The following is a 25,076-nucleotide window of genomic DNA, read 5'->3' as shown; positions in this document are numbered from 1 at the left end:
CTGTGTAATAGTGTCTATCTCATTCGGAGAAGTCTGCACTACTGTAATAAATGCAATGATTTTACCTCTTACAGATCCTGTGTATGATGCTTTCAAAATAGAGCACTGGAGTAATTGCAAAACACGTTTGTTATATCAACATATAAATGTCACCTGCCAAAAACTCTAGGCAAGACTTCTGCCATACTAAGTGCTAAGGCCTAAGTTAAGATCTATTTCAACGTATTTACATTCCTCCCATTCCAAAAGCATCTGCATACCTTGAACACAGTCACTATGAACAGTCACTATGAACGATTAATAAATTCCTATTGCCTTATCTGTCAGTTCTTCCATGTGTGTGCAGGTTTCCCAACAGAGAAAGATTGGCTTATTTATCTGCTTTATAGCTAACAGGGCTTAAAGGGTAGGACTAGAAATTGGTGGTGTGTTATTCTCATGTTGGAATAGCCTCTCCAAAAGGGAAAGTTTTTAGCTTTTCCTAATTATGGTCAGATTCATCAGCTCTTCTCTGGAAATTTATTCCATGGCTACTGTGCCTTCAATGTGAAATAAAGAGAAATTAGTAGAAAAAAAATCTGTGAACTTTACTTTCTGAGGATGTACAGTTGCACTTAACTGCATTTAGAGAAATGTACCATGATGCTTTATTTTCTGTTTTTTTGGAAGGGGATGAAGGTGAAAAAGGAGATAGAGGAGAAGTGGGCAAACAAGGAAAGGTTGGACCAAAAGGACCAAAAGGTATTTGTGACAGTTTGTTGGCTATTACTTGTATATAAATATCATTATACACAACTGTACTGGTGCATATGATCAGTGATGTTTAATGCTTTTCATTCCTGTTGCACCAGTGGATTTCACAATCCTGTCAAACATTAATCAGTGAACCTAACAACACTCAGAGACCATGGTGCAATTCCTACCAATATGTAAGACAGTGTATATGGCAATAAATTTAAAGAGTCATGTAATAAGTCATGTAATAAACCAGTACATTTACTGCTGCTCTGCCAAGTGGCTGTCATGAGTGTGGTACAGAAGGCCAAGATCATACATATAATCATTACTGTTCTCTTAGTGAAATGATCCTTTAGTCGAAACTGAATTTTGAGAGTTAGCTCCTAATAATCCATCAGGATGCACAACAAAATTTGGTCTCCACTGTCCCTATTTTGCAGAAAAGCAAATGGAGGCATACACTGAGAAACAAAGTTCCTCTGCTCAAACGGCATCTGAGCTGAGAACAAGGAGTCGCAGATGTCTCAGGACTTGGCTCTATTAAACATATCCCATATCCACAGTGTGAGCTGGGCAGACCATCCAGAAGCACCAGATGTGATGGTGTCAGCCTTGTCTGCATGCTCTAATTCAAAAGCTTAATTTATCATTAGAGTTTAATGATAATACATATCCATGGTCTTTCTTCCTCGACTGTGGTTTAATCAGGAAAGTTTTTACTTTTACAGAAACTTTAAAATCATACTGTTATTGTTATAATAAAAAAACTTTTTCATTTTTAAATGCATTCATATGACTTTTTGCTTCTTACCTTAAAAACATCAGGTAAGATACAAGGGAATTAGGTAACCAACCATTTACGAAGCATCTTAGAAATGTTAAATTCAGTGTGCAAACTGAGAGTCCCTAAATTGGGCTGTCACCATTAGCCAGCTATTTTAGAACTGAAACTATTAATCGATCAAAAAGGCATCCATTATCTTGGTGCTCTGAGGGCTGGGAAAGTACATACAGCAAAATTAGTAGCTCCCTATTTGCAGTCCTGCTTTGAGAAGGATTCCCTGAAAAGCTGGACTTTACCTCAAGGAAGAAGGAAAGACTTTTGTCTGGGGTGGAGGAAAAAACCCTAACAAATAAAACCTGCTGTCAGCCTGGTTTAGCTGTGAAGCAAAATCAGTATTTGAATACTCACTAGTAGTTCTAGTTTGTATTTTCTGTGAGAAGACATGACGTTTCTGGGCATTTGAGCAGGCAGTTCTGCTAAGGTGCCTTGCAATGTCCTACTGTTGTATCCTACAGTAGCAGAGACCTGCACTATCCTCCTCCAACTATCCTTGGGGCTCCACTCAGCTTTGGCTTTGCCACACATGTGGACAGGCCATGCTCAGGAAAAATAGCAGCAGTAGAGACCTAATTAGTGTGTTGGGAAAGAAAAGACAGAAAAATCTATACTATTTTCCTCTTTATTTCTTCTCTTAGGAAACAAAGGACCTGTGGGTGATGTTGGTGACCAGGGAATGCTTGGGAAAATTGGTCCAATTGGTGGAAAGGGTAAGCTCTAGTCTGGGAATTTTCTTGTTTTTTCCCTCAAGGTAAATATGTGTTTTGTGAGAGTTCCAGGTATGGAGTAATATCAAATAACATCTGTGACCAATGCTCTCCAAATAAAGTTATGCATAAAGATTGGTGACAAGAGCTAACTGAGATATTCTTGTTTTATTTCCCATGTGCAGTATATCCAACTTGGCTAAAATAATTTGCTTTATGAGTTAAGAAATCAATCCCCTTTGATGGCAAAAGAGAGAAATCCAGCCCTTGTGAAGTAAATCCTCCGAATGCTCTAAAAGAGAAAGCCAAATTTGTGACTCTGCTTTGAATGATAAAGGCCCAAGTCAATGTTCTGCTGCTGCTAAGGATGCCACACCTTGTCACCTGCACTGCTGTGGGACATGTGAGCAAGCAAGGCACAGGACAGCTCAGTAAGGAAAGGATTTTAGGAGTTTTAAGAAAACACTCACATAACCAGGGATGATAACTACTTGCAAATCAAGGTAGACTCCAAGTCTACCTGGACAATAATGTAATGAAATTATGATCTAGTCATCTGAGAAGAGGCTTAGGCATTCCTTTCCAGTATTCCTCAAGAGCTACTTAAGATGGAATATTACTTCTGCCACAAGGAGACCTGCCCTGAAAGCTGAGCCAGGACTCCACCATCCCCAAAGGGAACTCTGTGGTCTCTAACCAGTGCATCAACGCAGGCATGTGGGTGACTGGGTGGAACAATCTCCCCGGGGAGCTTCTCACACTAATGTTTTTAATAAGCCTTTGATGGCCTCTAGCCAGCCTCAGTATCAGAGAAGAACAAAAGAATTTGGCCTGAGGGAGCAATTTTCAGAAGCACCTAGACAACTGAAAACACAGATAGTTATCTCCTAAAATGTCTTCAATCACCAAAGGAGACCAGAATTTAAGAATCCCACAAATTGTGTATCTTTATCTGTAAGTAAGCCAATGCTCTTAGCCTTTAAATCAAGTTTTCTCTCAACCTGAATGTACAATTTATCGCCGCCTTCTAGTTTTTCTCATTTTCTTTCTTTATTTGCAGAAGCAAAGGTCACTCAGTCACTGTTTAAATCTACCATTAAACATACAAGTTCTTAATGAAGCAACTGTGAAATTTCAGCTTGTAAGTGTGCAGTGTCAAGCAATGCGAATTAAAATGAGAGCCAACTCCTAATTTCTTTAAAAAACCACAAGCGTATAAAGGAAAAACCACATCAAAATAAGGCCATCAACAAGGCAGAGCAAGCATTAGTATTTTTTGACCTCTGAAGGTTTTAATTCACAAAAGAGCTGACACGAATTTCAGATAAAGTCCAGTTGTTCCTGATCCAAATTACAGCTGAGATTTTTTTAAAGCTACTTATACAGTAGCACTTTGTATTTGGAGAAGTATTTCTATCATATTTATGATTTACAGAAGAAGAGGAAAGCAGTTGGATCAAACTAAATCACATTTCCATGAACTATATCTGAAACACTGCTCCTTACTGACCTCCTTCATGCAGGTGCTAACTGCTGCCTGCACACATCATCTGTTGCAGACATGAATTCAGTGGCTTAGTGCGCATCAGCCTCATCTGGTGCCTCATGCCATCATGGAGCTACTGAACCCAGGGAAGGGCTCTATCCTGCAAGGCAATGAGAGAAGCCAGGTCTCACCTCTCACAAATTTCTTGAGTGCTTTCAGCCTCTTAAAATCATTTTGCAGTTTATATTTAAAGTAAGTGGTACCAGGAACCAGCAGCACACAAGATGCCTGTGTTATCAGTAAGTTAGCTATTAAAGGGTTCTCCTTATTTCCATACACCAGAATTAATCATGGTTTGTTTGACTTGGCACATCTGCCAATAGAGTACCTCAGGGCCTTCTATTAGAAGCACACCGTTAATATATTATTAAACAGGTTTTTCAAATACGTTCCCCTAACATGTTCACTGTCTGAGATCTGAGAATATAATTTCCTCTTTATTCAGGTGACAAAGGAGCCAAAGGCTTATTGGGGGTTTCTGGAAAAAAGGGAAAAGCAGGTATGCTATGCATCTTTCTCTGCAGAATGGTCAAGTCTACTGGATCTTTGATTTGTCTGGAGCTTCATAAAACTTTGAGGCCCATGGAAAAACATGAGAATGGATGAACAGAAAGGGACTGAAAAAGTTGTGTTAAGCAAAATGAAGGCTTGGGTAGGGACATAACCAATGCCTATGAATATACCAACATACACAAACAATGAAGAGTTACCTAAATTAATAGGCAATCATAAAAATTAACACATAGACAGGACATTTATACTGGAAACTAGAAGAAAATTTCTGAATGCTAAAGGAATGAAGTCCCTTAAGAGTTTCCTAATAGGAGCATGGGGATGAAAAAATACGTGATTTTAGATAGAGCATAATCTGTTGTCAAATGAATGCAATGCATTTGCTTACAGGAGGAGAATTTGGATCTGATGACCCAAAAAGTTCTTCTCAGTCCTAATAACCTTAAATGTTTTCCCACCTTGAATGTACAGTTCTGTTTATTTTTAAGAGATTTCATATGCGATGCCGGTTTGGTTCTTAATGGGAAGCCATCAGCAACTTAATTTCTTCCCGAGAATAACAGAGGAACAAACAAAAGCTATAACAAGCCAAATTTCAGTTTACCAGCAAAAATACAACTGAGACTTCAGTGCTTGAAAGTTATTGATTATTCGAGCTGGTATCAACTATTGCTGCTGTACCACAGCTGCATGCAGCAATTCACTACTGTAGTCCTTCTACCAAAGTTTTGCCAATCCTACCTCTATGCATACTCACAAAACTCCTTCACTGAGAAAGCAGCAGCTTCCCATTTCATGGATGCTGTTGTTTCTATTAGGAGGCCGGAGAACCTGTGCTGTTTACAGATGCAAAGGCAGACCTTTGGCATTCGGATGCAACGCTGTAGTGATCACCATGACAAGCCACATCTCTGCAGCTAGATGGAATCAATAGTGAGATATGGGTGGAAAGAAGATGGCAAACTCTTCTATCTGCATTTTTAAAAGTAGGGGTTCTTAAGCCAGTTAGCAAGGGAGTGTACAGAGCCAAAATATTAAGCGCTTTAATCAACAGAAATATGGCCAGCAGGGCAGGGTGAGACTGGCTCTCCACAAGTGGACGCCAGGTCTTCAGAAGGTTTGGAAGTGGTCTATGGACAACTCTCCATGTGCACACACAAATGCTTCTAAACAGATAAATCCTCTATCCTTTGTATCGCATCAGGCACGGTCTGTGACTGTGGAAGATACCGCAGAGTTGTTGGGCAACTGAATATCAATGTTGCTCGTCTTAACACGTCCATCAAGTTTGTAAAGAACGGTAAGGATCCTTATGTATTTGATATGATTTATTTGTCTCTCATTACATTTATCATTACTGTTCTTCTACCATTGCTGCTCTATGGCAGCATCCATAGATGACCCAGAGAGATGGTCCCACTGTGCAAGGCACTCCAAAAACATACAGAAAAGTGACAGTCTTACACCTGTAAGGATATAAGCAGCAGATGACTAAAAGCATAAACAATACAGAAATTATCAACAGCACAACAGAAAGTCATGAAAAGCAGAAGGCACGGCTTGCTAACCACCTCTGCACTGTCAGTCTGCTCGGGATCAGCGGCCACTCAGGCAATGAAAGGAAAAAAGTTTGTGCCAATCTGCTCCAGAGAAGCAGGAAAAGCAACAGGAACCTCTTGATCTTTCTGCTGCACAGGAAGGCTGCAAACCTTCTAGTGCTCCCCGCAGTGCAAGCATCATTTTCCTGTAACAAGGGACCAACACTCAAAGACATGGGTTGTAAGAAGCCAGGTTTGCAGGCAGTGCTGTCAGGTGGACAGTGCAAACTGCCCCCACTGAAAGGAAGGAAGTGGAAGGAAGTGCGTTTCCTGGCATAGCAGAGATTTTGAGAAGGCTCCACCACTGCTTCTAGGACTAGGTCTGTGTCAGTAAAATGTGTTTGAAACTGTTTTCTGGCACTGAGGACAACCAGCACAGAACAGCATTCATCTGTATTATAAATCCTACCAAACTGAATACCATATTATAAGGAGTATCCCTCTACTAACTCCTAAACTGTGCCAGGGTAACTCATGAATTGTTTGTGAGAGTGTTAGTTGCCCCAGGCCAAAGCTCTGCTCAGGACCATTCCAGCAATCCATCAGCAGGGACAATCAACTTCTAGCTGCCCAGGCACGCTCCTTGGCACTGCTTAATTCACTAGGATATATGCTGGTTGAGAAGTTTGCCTTTTAAAGCTGCTAAGCAGACACAGTTTTCTTCCTAGTCAATGCCACTTAGTGGCTACAGCAGCTCTGAATATCAGGTTGTATTTAAAATGTTTTATCTTAGCAGTCACATTGATTTTCCTCTATATGGAAAGGGCCTGAAAAGCTATCTATACCCCTGTGTTTCAATCCCAGGGTACCCTTTCACAATTTGTATTCAAAAACATGCAAAGCGACAGGGGTGATCCAGAGTTAGACATTGCGATTTGACCATTTAGCATGCCTTCATTTGATTAGTACTAGATATCTGTGAAGTGAAACTTAAGTGTCACAGGAGACATATGCCAATCAGGACTGAATAGTTCTTGTCCTAACATGTGCAAGGTGCTTGTCAGTCCCATAAGTAGCATCAGTCTCTGACCATGTCCTCATCATTCATCACAAATTCAGTGGTGGGAATACTTTTCCTCTCTCCTTTTTATTAATTCTAATGTAAAAATAATCTCATTGACATATTGGAACAGAAGCACCTTCAATATCTGTTGTCATGCCATTAAGCAATTTTTTTGCCCTTTAAAGTTATAGCAGGTATCAGGGAGACAGATGAGAAATTCTATTACATCGTGAAAGAAGAGAAGAATTACAGAGAAGCCTTCATCCACTGCAGGGACAGAGGAGGAACACTGGCCATGCCAAAAGATGAGGCAACCAACGCCCTGATTGCTGACTACATCTCCAACAGCGGCCTCTTCCGAGCCTTCATTGGTCTGAACGACATGGAAAAAGAAGGACAGTTTGTGTATGCAGACAACAGCCCACTGCAGAACTACAGTAACTGGAAGGAAGGGGAGCCCCACGACCCAGCTGGCCGCGAGGACTGTGTGGAAATGCTCAGCACGGGAGAGTGGAATGACTCCGAGTGCCAAGTCACCATCTACTTTGTCTGTGAATTCCTCAAGAAGAGGAAATAACAGGGCTGCAGAATGTGCCTGGCACCTGCTGTACATACAATAACTCCTCCTCATTCATCCACTGTAGGGAGAGCAGACAACCAGGGACAGGGCTCAACCCAGCCTTCACCTCACTGGGCTAAGCAAGAGTAACTACTGTTAAGATGGCAGTGACCATAAAGTCAGCACAGGTCTGCAGGGGGCATCCAGCCAGTTGTGAATTTTTATTTCATTTCTATGTGCAATTTAGGGTGGGCATTTCAAAGTGTAATTTAGGGGCAAATTTAGAGCACGCAGGTGTGAGTATGATTTCACTGATGCCAGAAAAAGTAAACTCACTGGTATATTAATTACTGATGTGCTTCACAAAGTCCACTAATGGAAAGCATGTGATCTTTACTCATCTTTGATCTGCACTGGAAGTCCCAGTAATTTCCCTGGTGACCTCAGAGCTGGGAGAACAGACCTGCAGTTTCTCTTGAAAAAATCCTTCTTTTGTTAGAATCATAGAGTAATTTAAGTTGGAAGGGATCTCTGGAGGTCATCTGGTTGAATCTTCCATGGAAAGCAGGGCCAACTTCAAACTTATATCAGAGTTTTTATACTGTCCTTTATTTGGCTGTGCAATTACATTGCCTGATATGCAGAGGAGGACTTGCTTACCTCTGCTTCCAACTCTGTCATCCATCAGGCTGGTCTGAGGTGTGAGGAATTAGCTTAGCAATGACACTTCTGCATGCAAGCCTGCGCAGCTTGTAGGCAACCTGAGAATAGATGGAGCAGTTGTAGCCTCTGATGTCCCCCAAAACCTGTGAAAAACAGAAAAGTCTAGCACAAAGAGAACAGAGCAAAGGAAGCAACATCATTGCTGTAGGCTGTAACAGGCACATGTAGTAACAGCCATACCAGTGTGCCTTGCTGGTTTAACAAGTCATTCTAGGAACATAACAACTCCCTAATTCCGTAGTCAGTGACGTTTGATGTTTAATGCTAAAATCACCTGAGCCTTTGCCACACAGGAAGCAGCTATAGAACAGGCTTTATCCCCCAAGAACCCAGATTCAGGTGTGGTTGAGCGCACTTCATGCACTTCAAGCACTTCATGCACTCATGCACTTCAGCAGGCCTCTCCACAAATGATGAGCAGTAAGTGTGAAGGTTTTGCTGTCAGTGCCCGGCTACTCAGATCTCCATGTCAGTATGTCCACAATGGATCACATTTTCATATAATACTGAAGCAGCTCTTTTCTTCAGACACAGCAACGCTTTTGCCTTCAGAAGTGAGCCTGCTCTTAGCCATGGTTCACCTTAGAGCAGGAGATGTCAAGGGAAACCCCAGGGCCCCTGCAATGAAGGTCTATAGATTTTCTTTCCCACTTGACACTAAAAATGAAGGAATGCTATCTTGAGGCTAAGGAGAATGCTAGACACTAGGCACAGTGCAGCAATGTATCCTGCAGGTCACTGAGCACTGGTTGCACGTAGTCTTCCTCTAAGTATACAAATAGCTAGACATGCCATCAGCCAGTAATGTAGAGGGTCAGCTCCAAGTCTCCCTTCTACTGCTGTGTACAGCACTGCAAAGGCAACTAGACAACAGTCATACTTCCTCAACCTCACCCTCAACAGGAAAATCCTCCAAACCATTTAGCTTGTTGTTTAGTTTGACTCCAAGCTCATCTCTGAGCAATGACCAACGCAGGAGCATCTCAGGAGACTCTGTGACTCAGAGCACTCTTGCAATCCAGTTTCTCTGCTACTTGTTCCTCCAGTAAACCACCTGTTGTTACCAGCAGTAAATTATCTGTGTGCTACACACCCTCCAGGGAACGATTCGGACCCATGAATGAAGGGGTGGGACCACATTTCTTTTCATTGCTCCACTACTATGCTATGAGAGTATTTGGGCAAACAGGTTCACTTAGCACAACATAACTCATCCTGAATTGTTCCCTTCCTGGGAATTGATATTCCCCAAAATTAAGCAGAATTACACTTTTTAGGATCAATAGTAATAAATTTATTAAGCTAAATGATTTGGTTTTAGAATCATTAATGGGTAACGATAAAGAATTAATGACTAATTCAAGGCAAAGCTTCCTGAGGAAAAGTAATGCCTTTTAGAAGTTCAAGCCCAGGTCTGCTAGCCTCACTCACAGCAGGTCAGTGCAGAAGAGGCACAGTAACATCCCTGTGGGTAATCATAATCACAATGATACCCTCTCCACACCTCATCTTAACTTCTGACCCAAAAAGTCACCAAAACATGCTTGCCAGACCGAGAGTTCAAATTCTGAGACCCCCTGGCTGACAAAATCCAGAGGTGTCCTTAATGCTACAAACATCATGGACAGGTCATTTGCCTGTTCTTTAGGAGGAAACTCAGAGCTGGGAGAAGGTGAAAGAGGAGCAATACTTTGCTGCAGGATCAAGCTCTGCCTGAGATTCAACCAAGCACTCTCCTTCACGTACAAAATCAGGGAATACATGTCTAAATTGAAACTCTGGTCTTTTTTAGAAGACTGAGTTACGAGTAATCCTGAAGCATGCTCCGTGTACAGGAAGGAATGACTGTTGCAGTCTCTGGCTGCATGGATGAGGGAAGTGAGTGAGGAACTTGTGTTGGTTTCTGCAGTGGAAAGGCTGGAACAGCCCAATTCCTCCATCCTCCTCCTCTCCTACCACACCAGCTTCATCCTTTCTAACACTGGGCAAGGCTATAGTAGTTGAAACAAGTAGACCTGGGGTGGCTGTTACTTTGCTAACTACAGAAGAGGGACAGTAGAGGAGCACACCACAGATGTTCAAGCTAGCCAGGCATAAGTATGATCAGGTGCCTATGCAACCCATTCCTGCAGCACTAGGTCCCAGTTAATAAATTTTGCCAAGAAGCCTAACTCATAGGCCAAGCCAAATAAAAAAGGCTATCCCACACAGGAAACCTGGCAGGTAGGTCCATACAGCTCTGTATCATGCCATGCAGACACAAGCTTGAGCCTGCACTAACTCAAATACTATAGCTGTGTTTTGCAGAAAAAATATTCTTGTTATAATTAAGAATTTGGGCTATATCACAAGTTTCACTGCTAGCCAAAGGAAACTCACTGTGGTGGGTAAAGTACCGTAGGTTTCTACATGAAGTGGATGGAGCCAGCAGCACAGGAAGTGGTGTCTGACTATTCAGGATTTATGGTCTGTTAGAGCTCAGCACCTAAACCGTTTTACCCAATCCCAATACTATGTTTTTTCCATGTTTTTCTTTTCATTATTCTCAGTCTGAACCTTTCTTGTTTCAGTTTATGCCTGCTGTTTCTTGCCCACCCACTTATCACTACTGTGAAGAGCCTGGCTTTGTCTTCTTTGAAGACCCCCTAGTAGGTCCTGGCAGGCTGCTATGAGGCAGGAGGTAGGTCTTGGCAGGAGGCTATGAAGCCACCTCTTCTCCAGGCTGAACAAATCAAGTTCTCTTAGCTCCCCCTCACACGGCTCCAGCTTCAACCATCTTGGGGGCCCTCAGCTGAACTTGGTTCCAATTTTTCAATGCCTTTCCTGTACTGGGGGGCCCAAAAGGACACAGTGTCTAACTGTGGTCTAACAGGTGCTGGGTGGGAAGATAATCCCTTCCCTCAAACTCCTGGCTTTGCTCCCTATAGCACAGTCAGGATGTTAGCCTTCTTTGCTGCCAGGGCACACTCCGATGCACAGGCAGTGTGCTGTCTGCCAGGACTCCCCAGGGCCTTCACAGTAAAGCCAGTCAGCCCCAGCCTGTATCAGTGCAAGGACTTGGTATTCCCAGATGAAGGAAATGCTGCACTTGTCCTTGCTGAATTTCATGAGATTCCTGTTGGCCTATTCCTCCAGCCTGCCTCTGTCCCTCTGTATGGCAGCCCTGCCCGTCAGATTATTCACTGTTCCCTCCAATTTGGTGTCATCTGCAAACCTGATGAAAGTGAACTTCATCACCTCCTCCAGGTAATTGATAAAGATGATAAACTGGACAGTCCCAGTATATAGACATCTGTAGCACTTTATTTGTCCTCTGGGTAGAGTACAACTCATTAACCACTCTCCTCTGAGGCCAGTCCAACCAATTCTTACCCATCTGGTTGTCCACCCATCCAGACCATAACATCCTAACTTAGATGCAAGAATGTTATTGGAGATAGTGTCAAAAGCCTTGCTAAAGTTGAGATAAGTGACATCCATTGCTCTCCCCTCATCCACAAATCCAATCATTTTATCATAGAACACAATCAGGCTGGTCAGGCATGATCTACCCATGGTAGATACATGTTAATCATTCCCAATCAGCTTTTCCTCCTTCATATGCCCAGAAACGTGCTCCAAGAAGACTTGCGCCATTAAGTTCCATGGGGACCAAAGTGATGCTGATCAGCTTATAGTTCTCTAGATTGTCTTTTTGGCCTTTTTGCAGGCTGCAACATTCACCTATTTCCAGTCATTAGGAACCTTCCATGATCTCCACAACCTTTCAAAGGTGGTAGAGTGCCCTTGCAGAGACATCAACCACTTCTCTCAGCACCTTTGATATGCTCTGTCTGGTCCCATGGAGCTTTGCAGTCAAACTCTCTCAAGTAATCCCTGGCTCAACCCTCAGCTACTGCTGATAGATATCTTTGAACCCTTGCCCTAAGCACAGAGGAATTTGATAGCTTGTTGGTAAAAAAGGCAAAGAAACCACTGAATATCTCAGCTTCACGTGTGTCTGCTGTCACTCCATCACCTCCTCCATTCAGCAACAGTCCCACATTTTCCTTGCACAGTCTTCTTATGCTTCCCAGTCTCAACTGCATTTAAGCTTTGGATTTCCTGAGGCTACCTCTACACACTCAGGCAATGTTTCTAAATTCTTCTGCTGTAGCCTGTCCCTGCTACCATCTCCTCTATACTGCCTTTTTGCATTGGATCTCCACCAAGCTACCCATTTAGCCACACCAGTCTACTAGTATATCTGCTTGTAGATGTATAGTGAACACAAGACAGCTGCCTAAGATCTTGCTACTTCATAGCAGGAGTACTACAGTGTTCTTCCTGCTCTTGGGGAGCCACAGTTTTATGATTTATATTCTGAAGACTCATCTCACTCAGTGCAAGCATTAACTCCTGCTCTCCCCAGGTCCAGAATGCACATAAGATGCGGATAACCATGGTAAAGCCAATGTTTTTAAAACTGTATCTAATGAAAATGATCACAGAATCAATATATCCCATTAAGAATATCTTTTCCTCAAACTTTCAAACAAGCTCACATAGACATTAAGCAGATCCGCTTCTTTCACTGCCTTTAAAACGTTCAATCACTTAAAAAAAAAAAAAATAGCACCTAGAACAGTGGAATGCCACATTCTTGACCACAGCCACAAGAACATCTGTTGGAGGGACAACACAGCAGGGCATAAGCAATACAGGAGGTTCCTGGAATGCACTGATGATAAATGCCTTCTCCAAGTCATAGAGGAGACAACAAGGAGAGGTGCTATCCTGGACCTTGTTCTCACCAACAAGGAGGGGCTGGTGAAGCTCAAGGGCAGCCTTGGCTGCAGTGACCATGAAATGGTGGAGTTCAAGATCCTTAGGGCAGTGAGAAGGGCACACACAAAACTCACTACCCTGGACTTCAGGAGAGCAGACAATGGCCTCTACAGGGATCTGCTTGGCAGAGTAGCATGGGATAAAGCCATGGAGGGAAGAGGGGCCCAAGAAAGTTAGTTAATATTCAAGGATCACCTCCTCCAAGCTCAGGAGTGATGCATCCTGACAAAGAGGAAGTCAGGCAAAAACACCAGGAGGCCTGCATGGATGAACAAGGAGCACCTGGATAAGCTCAAACATAAAAAGGAAGCCTACAGAGGGTGGAAGCAAGGACAGGTAGCTTGGGAGTAACAGAGAAACTGTCCAAGCATCCAGGGATCAGGTGAGGAAGGCCAAAGCCCTGATAGAATTAAACATGGCCAGGGATATCAAGGGCAACAAGAAAAGTTTCTATAGGTACGTCGGTGATAAAAGGAAGACTAGGGAAAATGTGGGCCCTCTCTGGGAGGAAATGGGACACCTGGTTACCAAGGATATAGAGAAGGCTGAGGTCAACAACTTTTTTGCCTCAGTCTTCACCAGCAAGTGCTCCAGCCACACTACACAGAAGGCAAAGGTGGGGACTGGGAGAATGAAGAACCACCTACCGTAGGAGAAGATCAGGTTCGAGACCATCTAAGGAACCTGAAGGTGCCTAAGTCTGTGGGACCTGATGAGATGCATCCACAGGTCCTGAGGGAATTGGTGGATGAAGTGGCTAAGCCACTATCCCATCATATTTGAGAAGTTGTGGCAGTCCAGTGAAGTTCCCGCTGACTGTAAAAGAGGAAATGTAACCCCCATTTTTAAAAAGGGAAAAAAAAGAAGATCCAGGGAAATACAGGCCAGTCAGTCTCACCTCTGCGCCTGGCAAGATCATGGAGCGGATGCTCCTGGAAGCTCTGCTAGGGCACACAGAAAATAAGGAGGTGATTGGTGACAGACAACATGGCATCACTAAGGGCAAATCATGCCTGACAAATCTGGTGGCCTTCTATGACTGGGTTACAGTGCCGGTAGATAAGGGAAGAGCAACTGACGTCATCGACCTGGACTTGTGCAAAGCATCTGACACTGTCCTGCACGACATCCTTGTCTCTAAATTGGAGAGACATGGATTTGATGGATGAACCACTCGGTGGATAAGGAATTGGCTGGATGGTGACCCTCCAAGAGTTGCGGTCAACGGCTCCATGTCCAAGTGGAGGGGGGTGACCAGTGGCGTTCCTCAGGGGTCGGTGTTGGGGCCAGTGCTGTTTAACATCTTTGCTGGTGACACGGACAGTGGGATTGAGTGCACCCTCAGCAAGTTTGCTGACGATGCCAAGCTGTGTGGTGCATCGACTCGCTAGAGGGAAGGGATGTGCCATCCAGAGGGACCTTGACAGGCTGGAGAGGTGGGTTTGTGCAAACCTCATGAAGTTCAACCAGGCCAAGTGCAAGGTCCTGCACATGGGTCAAGGCAATCCCAAGCACAAATACAGGCTGGGCGATGAGTGGATTGAGAGCAGCCCTGTGGAGAAGGACTTGGGAGTACCGGTGGATGGAAAATTGACTATGAGCCAGGAATGTGCGCTCACAACCCAGAAAGCTAACCATATCCTGGGCTGCATCAAGAGAAGTGTGGCCAGCAGGTCGAGGGACATGATTCTCCCCCTTTACTTCGCTCTCGTGAGACCCCACCCGCAGTTCTGTGTCCAGCACTGGGGCCCCCAACACAAGGAGGACATGGATCTGCTCAAGTGGGTCCAGAGGAGGCCACAAAGATGATCAGGGGGCTGGAGCACCTCCTCTACGAGGACAGGCTGAGAGAGTTGGGGTTGTTCAGCCTAAAGAAGAGAAGGCTCCAGGGAGACGTTACAGCAGCCTTAAAGAACTTTAAAGGGGGCCTACAGGAAAGATGGGGAGGGACTCTTTATCAGGGAGTGTCGGGATAGGATGAGAGGTTGGTTTTAAACTGAAAGAGAGTAGATTTAGATCAGATATAAGGAAGAAATTCTTTAATGTAAGGGTGGTGAGATGCTGGAACATGTTGCCCAGAGAAGTTGTGGATGCTCCCTCCCTGGAAGTGTTCAAGGCCAGGTTGGACGGGTCTTTGATCAGGGGCAACCTGGTCTAGTGGAAGGTGTCTCTGCCCATGGAAGGTGGGTTGGAACTAGATGATCTTTAAGGTCCCTCCCAACCCAAACCACTCTATGATTCTGCGATTATATGTATATACAGGCATCTCTATTTAGTTTCACATACAGTTTTAAATAGTACATTGTAGTTGTAGTTCAACCGGCTGAAACGGATATTAAGAGATGTAATTTGACACTGTGTATGATGATAAAAATAGTAAATGTGTCACATGTATGGTTATGGTTATTTGGAAAGCATTGCTCTAGATTGTCTTGCTTGAATATGTTTGCACAGGTACAAAATCCATGAACTGTCATTTCATTTTTTCCTCTCTTTTTTTCTTATTTATTAAAGTCATAAATAACTTACTCAACATGTGTAAGAAAGAATGAGCAAGATCAAAGCAATAGCTTAATCTGGGTTGCTTTTATGTTTGTGTGGTAAGGAAGAACAGCAAATGGTAGAATTTTCTCCCTACCTGCTGCATGCAGCGTACCCAACTGCAGCCCCTGGGCCCCACCCGCTCCTGGCCTGGAAAGGTTTCTCCATACAGATGTTTCAACACAGGGAGGAAAAGTTTCACTTCATTTTCATTAGGTGGGTGGGACCAGGAACTTGCATCGCCCTGTTTTGCAGACAGTGGTAGCAGCCCACCAAAGCATAGTTGCTAAGTACACAAAACTCTCTGTGGCTGGAAAGTGTGTGTGATCATGGGCATTTCCGAGTTCTGAATTCCTAAAACCCTTAATCTCCTCAATGCTATACCTAAGCTTAAATCCCATGGCAGTCCTGTGTCTAATCAAGTGCAGATCTACAGACGTTGGGGCAGTAAAGGGGCTATAGCTCCTCACTGGTATGATGCAGTGCAGCATGGGAGCATCTGCAGAGCCATGACCTTCTCATACAATGCAATTTCATTATACATATCTTCCCTTTTGTTGCATTTGTCTTTGCTTAAGTATTTTACAAAAAAGGCATAACTTTTTAGAAGTAGCCAGATGCCAATTATTACTTTGGTCTTATTGTTGCAAACATAGTTCAATACTTAAGAGTACAACAAATATAAGTAACGTCTTTTTGGAAACAGATTTCAGTCATGAATTCCCCATTCATTTTTTCCCCTTATTAGATGTTTCAAGCCCTTGCTATCTTACTAACTTCTCAGCAGTGAATTGTCTAGCAAGAAATGCTAATTTTCCCAACTTCATATAATAGAAGTCTTTATATTAGTTGCCCCACAACATTCCCTGAGCACGTGAGGCACTCTACCATGTGGAGGGTGGAAGGAGCAACAATGATGATCAGTCAGTAGAAGATTAAGTAAAACTGTGCAGAAAAATGTAAATACAGAGTTGGCGGATGCTTAACATGTGAACTGAGGAATTTATCTCCCACTGTGAGCCAGTTTCTAGGTCTTGAAAATGCTTTAAAACTTGTCAGAGGAAATCTAAAAGGTGGTCAGTAGATCCAAGAAGAAATCTCAATTCAATAGCTCAGGAATCCCAGAGCTTTCTGCAAGTTCACATATGCAAAAGAGAGCTTTCTCAGGACGTGGAAAAGCAGAAATACATTTTCTTCAAAACCAAGGACAATTACAAGCCTTTCCTTGTGAAAGGCACACTTTTTCCACTCCTACTTTCTCAGATATGAACATTTTCCAGTTTAGGCACATACCAGCGGACTCATTAAAGTTTAAGCAAGGAATGTATATGACAGCACTGCACTGTTTTCCCCTTGAACAGGAGAGTGTGTGACAGATGGTGGTGACCATGAATGCCATGCCACTAAAAGACTCTCGTAAAAGAGAAAATAAAATATTACTACTACTAATAATAACAACAACAACAATAGAAGAACTCTACATCAAAACTATCCAAATATCCATGAGAGTCTGGGAAGCAGAGGAGGGAAGGTTATGGAATAAAGATAGGTATCCTTGCTTATCCTCCCCAGTTGTTTTAATTACATATAACTCATTACCTTCTGAGGATTCAGGCCGTGGTTCCTCCCAGCACACAAAGATCTGATTCATATCTCGGAGATGTAACAACTGCATATGCTATCATCCATCTCTATATCCATCCCCTTTTGATCGTTGCAGACAGGCAATTTTCTCTGCGCATGATGAAGGGGAAGGGTATTAGCCAGATCCTGTTCCAATGGAGGTGAGGCTTACCAGAAAAGCTGGAAATGAGGGCCGCTGCTTGTATGGTCAGCAAAAAATGGGAAGTGGAGGAGATCTGGAAAAGGTTGAAGAGAGCCACTCAGAAACAGAGCCCTGCATTGGTCCATCCAGAAGACCAATTCTGGGAGAAGGAGCTGGAGAAAGCCTCGTAGGAACACAACACAATCACACTGAGAAAGTGGGGTGGTTTTTTTGCTAGTAAGGTTAGCAAAACCCTGAAAATAAGGTTTCTTCTTCTTCTAGAGAAGGTTTCTTCTTCTAGAAAAGAGCCAGACTGGGACATGCAAAGATGTCCCTGGAAGGAGAGAGGTGGTTTAGGTTCGAGGTAAAGTGTGCCATTCAGTATTGGGCACCCAAAATGTGGGTAGATGTGGATTCCACTGATCACCTGAACAACTGCTTCTGTGGGGCTGGAAGGACTCTCGGCAGAGACAATCAGTTTAGTGTGGGGGAAGCTGGAGAGAGCTTTGTGTCTGTCATAGATCAAGAAGGAATGATGGTCTTATATTTGCTTTGTGTTTACCTTACCACAGAACACATGAGACTGTGACTCAGCTTCAGAGATACCACTTGCACTATTGACTGGCACAAGAGGCTGAGAAGCTCACAAGTCTCTGGAAGGAAGCTAGGGAGGGCTGATATAGCTTCAAGTCTGGATAGATTTGCTCTAGGACCTTATTCTGCTAGGTTTTGACAGAAAGAAAAACACAGACTTGGGAGGGCAAAGAAAAAGAGTGCAACAACATTTGTCATTGATTATGTCAAACATGCTTGAAACCAAGTACGAATGTATATGGCATACACAGTCTCTTCAAGTTACGTTGAGTCAGTCCCTTCAGTCAACCAGCCCAGGCTTTTATTTGACTCATTTTAAGCAGCCCTTATATTTACTTCCAAATCACTGCCGAAAACACTGAACTAGTCTGGTCCAGGGATTTCTCTCACCTAACTTTAGTTATCAGCAAAGTAGATGTCCGTATCAGGCCCAGCCACAGTAAACTTCCTTTGCAGCCAAGAAGCAGACACAAAAAATTCATATGATCTATTTTCAGATATCTGCTTTAATACGAAAAAAATTGTAACTCAAATGTGGCTATTTCTTTCCTGTTTGTAGTGGGGGTTGTACCCAGGTAGCTCAGAGATACACATAGGCACTTGGTCAGCTGAATCCACCCTGGTTTCTTTCACTGTGCACCAGAAACCCAAAAGGACTTCATGTGATGTTAAGTCTTTCCAAGTATAGCTAGATGTAGAAGTGTATGAACACAACATTAGTTCTGTACAACAAATTACATCTTCAAAGTACCCTATAAACTCTAACTACACAGCAATTAGAGGATCCTATTAGTAAAATAATGCACAGAATACTCACCTGTTTATTCTTTTGCTATTATGTAGAATTAATGAGCTGTGTTTTTTGACCACTGATTCATCCTGCTTCCAAGCACCTGTGGATTAAAATTTAAGCTACTTAAATAGCTCCACAAAATTACTGGTAGGCAGAAAATGTCAAGGCAAGTGTTTGAAATGCACTGCTACAGACTGTAAATGCTCAAAATGATATGTGAACATAAGGTCCCATCCCAAATCAGATTCCAGAGTAGAAGAATAGTTTTGTTTAAAGGGAGCCTGCTGTTTTAAGTTCATTTGGTTTTATTTTTTAATTACTGCCTTGTAAATAAACTCCAAAATTTTTCTGGTAGCTAATTCATCATCCCTTTCCCTTCCCTCAACCAGCATCTCTGAGAACAATGTGCAAGCCCACTGTGAGGAGTTATTTATTGTAGAGAATGAAAACACTCACTACATAAGAGGAGCATGTACAAGAATTGGAAAGATGTCAGGAAACAAAGCACAAAGTAATTCAGACACTAATGAAGACAAGAAACTTAGCAGCTGTGAGTGAATTAAAATATTCATTAACATTATCTTTTTGAGTAAATTCAGTGGTCACATTGAAAATCATGAAAGGAAAGTGAGATAGCTGATGTTTAACTTTTCATAGTCTAAGCCACATCTTAGCAGACTGTGTCTTGGTGCAAGGACAGTGCAAACCACTTCGCCTTCATTAATGATTTGTAAGTTAAAGGATGCTATTAGAACCACAGATTGTTTTCTATCCAGAAATTGCATACATACTGTGCGTAATACTTATTTCTTCACAAAGGATGCCAGGCTAACAGGAATGCAGTTTAACTGGTTTAGGATTTATGAAAGAAAGGAAAAAAACCTCAAACCTATTTGCTTTCCTATGAATTAAAACCTACTTGATCAAATGCTTAAACTTACCAAAACATTGTGAAAGAACCAGAGGCTGGGTTTAGTAGGAATTGAGTATTTGAAATAGGCCTGAAGAAACAGATTCACAGTAATTCCCTGATTATAAATACTTTGTCAGTTCATTGCATTTGCATCTGAGATTCTTCCAGCCTCTTCCCCAGAACGGGAATCCCTTATGCAGGTGAAAGTAACCACAGATTTTTCCCAAACTCATGGTCTTTTGAAATAAAGATATTGTTCTTATGTGCAATACTAACTTCTGATGTTGCTTCAGCACTTGGTGAATCAGTCAGTCACTAATTTGGAACTTGCCATCAGTATCAGGGCTGGTTTTCAGAGGATGTAAGCACATCAGCAGGCAGCATTTCTCAATCTGACATCAGAAAATTGTGCATTAGAAATAGGGTTTGTGTTCTGCAAGGGGCATCCAGTTCCTGCAAAGACCTGAGTGCCCTATGGGAGTTTATCATTGCAGAGGTCAGGTGGCTCATAATCTAAAGTTCAAGGTTACACAACATATATTTGTATGTAAGTATAAGCATGTAAGTAACAAAAAACGATACAAATGCTGATATATTGTGACCTGAGACCCTTGGAGTCCTCCAGGATGTGAAACACTGTAAACTTCACTCAAGAAAATACACTCCAGATACTAATTTCCCTAAAATCACCTATACATAAGACCATTCAAACACCTCTTTATGAACAATTTGAATTTCGTAATGAAATCAATATTCTTTCAGTACAAACATAGCACTGTGATGATCAGATTTTTCTCTTAGTTTGGTCACAGCAGCACACAGTGCCTAGAGGTGCAGAAGCATGGCTCAGACCATGTGAAGGCTTCTAGAGGCTGCATCAGCATTTCTTATCTAAAAGAAAAAATCATAATAATGGCTTTCCATGTATCATCTTAAAAGAGAAACAACATCCATGTACTGTACATTCCATAAAGAAGATAAAACATGGCAGTGTATCTGGCTCATAAGTTTGTGTTTATTTTAAACTGATCTGCTAGTACTGAAAATTAATTAATTTCAGCACAAACTTAATCACAGAGAAAAAAGGAGCAGTTTTGCCTTGGTCTGACCCACTCTGTACCCTCACTTTCACTTGCTTTGATGCAAAGGAGGCAGAGGGAAACCAGGGCCAGGGGAACAGGATCACTTCATTTGGCAGCAGCTCAGTTACACTGGCTTATGTGCAGCTTGAGCTACCACAATTAAGTTCATAAACACCAGAGGCATAGGATTCTTGGAGGCTGGGGTCAAAGACAGTTTTGAGATGAAGTATAGTCAGTAAAAGGATTACAGGTCTGCTAGTGATTCAGTTGTTGAAGAGCTCCCTCTCAACGTTGTAACTCCAGTAGTTACTTTAAGTAGCAACAGATACCAGTAGAATAAGACCCTGCAAAGTGAAACTAATTACAAATATAGAGGTTACATATGATTCACTTAAGGATGCCTGCATTTACATTCAAATAGCTCTTTACCATCCTACCAAGAGTGATCAGATAAGGCCTAATTATGTGTTACTCTAACACTAAGATAAAACCATTTTATTTACAACTGAATAAACCCAGAGTGCTTTGAAATCTACAGGCTCACTGCTTTTACAGCAGTGTTTTTATGCTTTTTCAAAACATTACAGAGCTTTTTTATACAAGCATATTTTAATATGTCTGCCTGCTTCTCCTTCCTGAATTCATTCATCACAAAATGAAGCCACCATTGCCTTTTGCTTAATTATCCTTTGCCTTCTATTGGATTTTTAGCCAGGAATTTGCTCAATAAGACAAACAGTCACCAAAAAGCAAACAAACTGCAACTGAGGAAAAAAAGTGACTCCCTGTCAGCACTGATAGTTCATCAAAACAATAGATACATACTCTTGACCAACGAGAGATAAGATCGGAGGCCAACACATTATGATTAAAGATTAGTATGTCAAGCCTTGAATGATGACAAAGTGAGAAGAGCCCCATGCTACCAGCAGTACTAATGGCACAGTGCTGTGCTGCGTCCTGCATCGGCAGCACTCAGCACATCCTGCTGCTCATGATGCTGAATTAGGGTTCTTCTGCAACCAGCTGAACTGTTCCTCTTTTACACCATGCAGCAGGAGACGGACAGGCAAGAAGAAACATTAGGTATTACTGCTGTGCAGTCTGTGTACCGCTTTCCCTGGGCAATTGTCTTAAACAACCAGTGCCATTTACTCATCCATCATCTACAAGAATGTTATGCTTCAGTTTGTACCTCCAAGACTTTCTCATTCCCTGCTGGGGATGATCCATGCAACCCATTTTTCCTGCTGGCTCACCTATGCCAAGAGCAGCACATTGACTTCTTGCAACATTCTCCTGCTTGGTAACTTTGCTGTGCTCTGTCATGTCCCACTCTACCCACCCAGCCTCCTGCACCATGTGAGTTCAGGATCCTCCTCACTGCTATGATGAGATTTTGCATTTTTACCTTTGCTGCACCCTCACACATCTAAGAGGAATTTCTCAGTGTGAATGAAAGGAGAACTGGCCCTTTGACTGCACGTTATACTATCCTGCTAGAGAACTGGAGTGCCACCTAGTCAAACAAATAAAGAGTTGGCATCCTTAGGAACATGGAAACGATGTCATCGGAACAAGTCAAGAGACCTCATTCTGTTCTCAGTAGCACCAGCCTGCTGCACCAAGGAGGGTCTCTGGCTTAACGTCAGCCTCTCAGCTGTGTGGTACCTGTGTGAAAGGACCCTCAAACTCCCTTAACCAGCCAGCTAAGGATTCCCTGCTTTAAAAGGCATCCTGGGACCATGAAGAGCCAAACTAGCCAGGTCAATGCCTTTCCTCTCACAGTTCTGTGCACAGAGGACACTTCTGTGGGAAGAGGCCATATCCAGAGTACCACCGCAGCCTCACGCCAGCCAGAAATTAATCCTTAGAGCAGCTCTGAGACCGCTGTAAGCTACTCTGGGGACTGATTTGGTAACCAGCCACCCCTGGGACTCGTGGACCAAACAGGTGGCACATTTATCTTCATCTCCTCTTTCCGGCAGGCATCCCAAGCTCAGTTTAAGTGGATGAAGAGAGTGATTTCAACAGTTATTTTTCCCTTAGTCTGACAATGCAAAAAGGGGCAGCATGAAATCAAAAGCTGGGCCCTGACTGTTTAAACTAAAAACTGCCACAGTGCCTCCCAAGAAATCTCGACATGGTGAGCATGACACTGAAGTTTTGTTACCACTGAGTAAACTAATGATGCTAAAGGATTTTCTTATCATTCATCTTATGCAAATCAGTTTTATGCCTATTGAATTTCACTGGCTAAAGGGGAATGACTCCTGAGTTTGCACCAGTATGAGATCAGAATCCTGCATGCAATTTCCAGGAGTTTGTTAAATTAATTCATCCATAAACAAAACAGTCTGTGTTTTATACAATCAACTTTGGGCTTTCTGTTTTTGACAGTAACTCTGTGACTAAGAGCACCTCTGTGCTTTCTTAAGAAAGAGCAGCTTTGCAAATCTGAAAGAAAACAGAGGGCTTTTGGGGGCAACTTTCTCCAGATCAAGAAAGTAACTGGAAGAAAGAAGCAGATCCTGACACCATCAGAAAAACCTTGCTCAGCACCAGTCTGGCTTAGGGAGATCTGTTTGTGCAGATCTGCCTGTGCGTAAACAGAGCCACATGGGTTTAGAATAGGGTTACTGTCATTTATTGGTTTTAGACTGCCCACCCCTTTGGCCATTTTGGCAGACCACCCTTGTGCACACTGCAACATGAGACATGAGATTAGCAGAGTTACATTTCCTTCCAGAGGTGCTTTTGATAACACACTCAGATAAGGTGTTAAGGACCACAAATTCTTATACTGATGTTACTTTCACTTGTTATTCTAGTATCCTTAAAAATATTCAGCTCGTCCAGAAGTGTCATGCCATATATCACAAAAGATAGTCTGAATCTTGCTATATAGGACTGCTGTATAAGTAATTTTCATATCCAGCATTGTGCATGTCTATGTTTTTTCAAAATATTAATTTATGTCTTCTAATCCCTAAAGTTTATATGTGATGGTTAATAGCCGACTACAGATTTCCATAATTTAATGCATTTTTCTAATGGCTGGACACTTAGGGGAAGGGGAGAATTACAGCATTCAGAACCAGGTATTTTAATTTCTATATATATTAAAGATATGCACATATTACATCACTATACTTGGAACTTAAATCATCAATATTTTTTATCATCTAAAAATTACAGCAACTGGTTTTGTAGTTCTGTGACAATGTCAACTTTATGTTAGGCTGCCATAAGCATAAGAACACGAAGGGGAAAGAGTTTGGACTTTATGTAACAGCTATTTAAGAGAGGTTTTTAGTCCTTCTGGTTGTATAGACAGACCTTCCTATGTACAGTGAATCAATATACTTCTGTCTACTTGTTGACTCTTGGTGGACTTGAAGCAGCATCACTAGTTTACCCTGTAACATGCCAAGATGCAATTAGTTACATAAAAATGCTATTAAAAAGCAATCCAACACAAACACGTGCTTTTGCCATGGAAACTTAAAAATCCAATCCTGATACTAATCTCTTAAAGAATCCAGATTTTTAAAGATTAAAACACTATATAAATCAGTATATAAAGAATCCCACATGACATTGCAGTCCATTCTGCCCAAACACAGTAAAAATAATTTAAACAGCTACTTTCATTTAAATTATTAGGATTCAGGAAAATGTACTGCCATAAATCTATTGTGCATATGTGTATCTAACAATGAAATTTAGACTTTATTATGAAAACCTACTAAAATTCAAGAAAAACAGTATTAAAGGGAATGTGTAGGTTAAAATGAATGGTATTTACAGGCAAGGAAAAATGACTGCACACGGTATGTAATCGTCAGTAAAATCCAGTGCTGCTGGAGTTCACAGATTAATTGCATGGCTGGGTAATAAAACTGGAAATGTTTATGACCAAGTGTTATTTGTACTTCCTCTGTATAAGATAAGGATAATCACATTTCTTGTTCCGAATCATAAACTGATCAACCTGGTTTTCCACCCACTCAGATTTCTCCCTCTGCAGGGCAATCTCAATAGATTTAGGGCCAGACTGTGAAATTAGTTGGACATACGGTCTCCAGAATGCAACCCCAAGAACAAACCACCTACACCTAATCACTTAGGCACACGTCTGAATCCCATTCTCTTCCAAAACGCACCCAAATCAGGACCTGTAGGCATACACCTCCAGAGCCTGGAGCCCTTCCGTGAAGATAAATGAATGGGACACAAGGTTCACTTTTAAAATAGGTCTAGAGGAGGAATATTATCTCATCTGATAACCAGTGGGGTAAAGCACTCAGAAAAGAGGGGCTCAGTGCCTTCC

The 25,076-nt window shown here is 42.2% G+C and overlaps 1 protein-coding gene across 1 annotated transcript in view; it reads left to right on the top strand.

Moving 5' to 3' along the window:
• Positions 1–24,665, top strand: part of COLEC10 (collectin subfamily member 10) — a 36,065-nt gene extending 11,400 nt beyond the window's left edge. Inside the window, exons 2-6 of the mRNA XM_074850433.1 lie at positions 670–741; positions 2,218–2,289; positions 4,278–4,331; positions 5,550–5,645; positions 7,132–24,665. Of these exons, the coding sequence (XP_074706534.1) occupies positions 670–741; positions 2,218–2,289; positions 4,278–4,331; positions 5,550–5,645; positions 7,132–7,523 (686 nt within the window). The 3' untranslated portion in view covers positions 7,524–24,665. The remainder of the gene's footprint in view (positions 1–669; positions 742–2,217; positions 2,290–4,277; positions 4,332–5,549; positions 5,646–7,131) is intronic.
• Positions 24,666–25,076: the final 411 nt, after the last annotated feature.

This window comes from Strix aluco, chromosome 1, assembly GCF_031877795.1.
Source record: "Strix aluco isolate bStrAlu1 chromosome 1, bStrAlu1.hap1, whole genome shotgun sequence".
NCBI lineage: Eukaryota > Metazoa > Chordata > Aves > Strigiformes > Strigidae > Strix > Strix aluco.
Note: the sequence above shows the minus strand (reverse complement) of the source record. Positions and strands in the feature narration are given on the sequence as shown.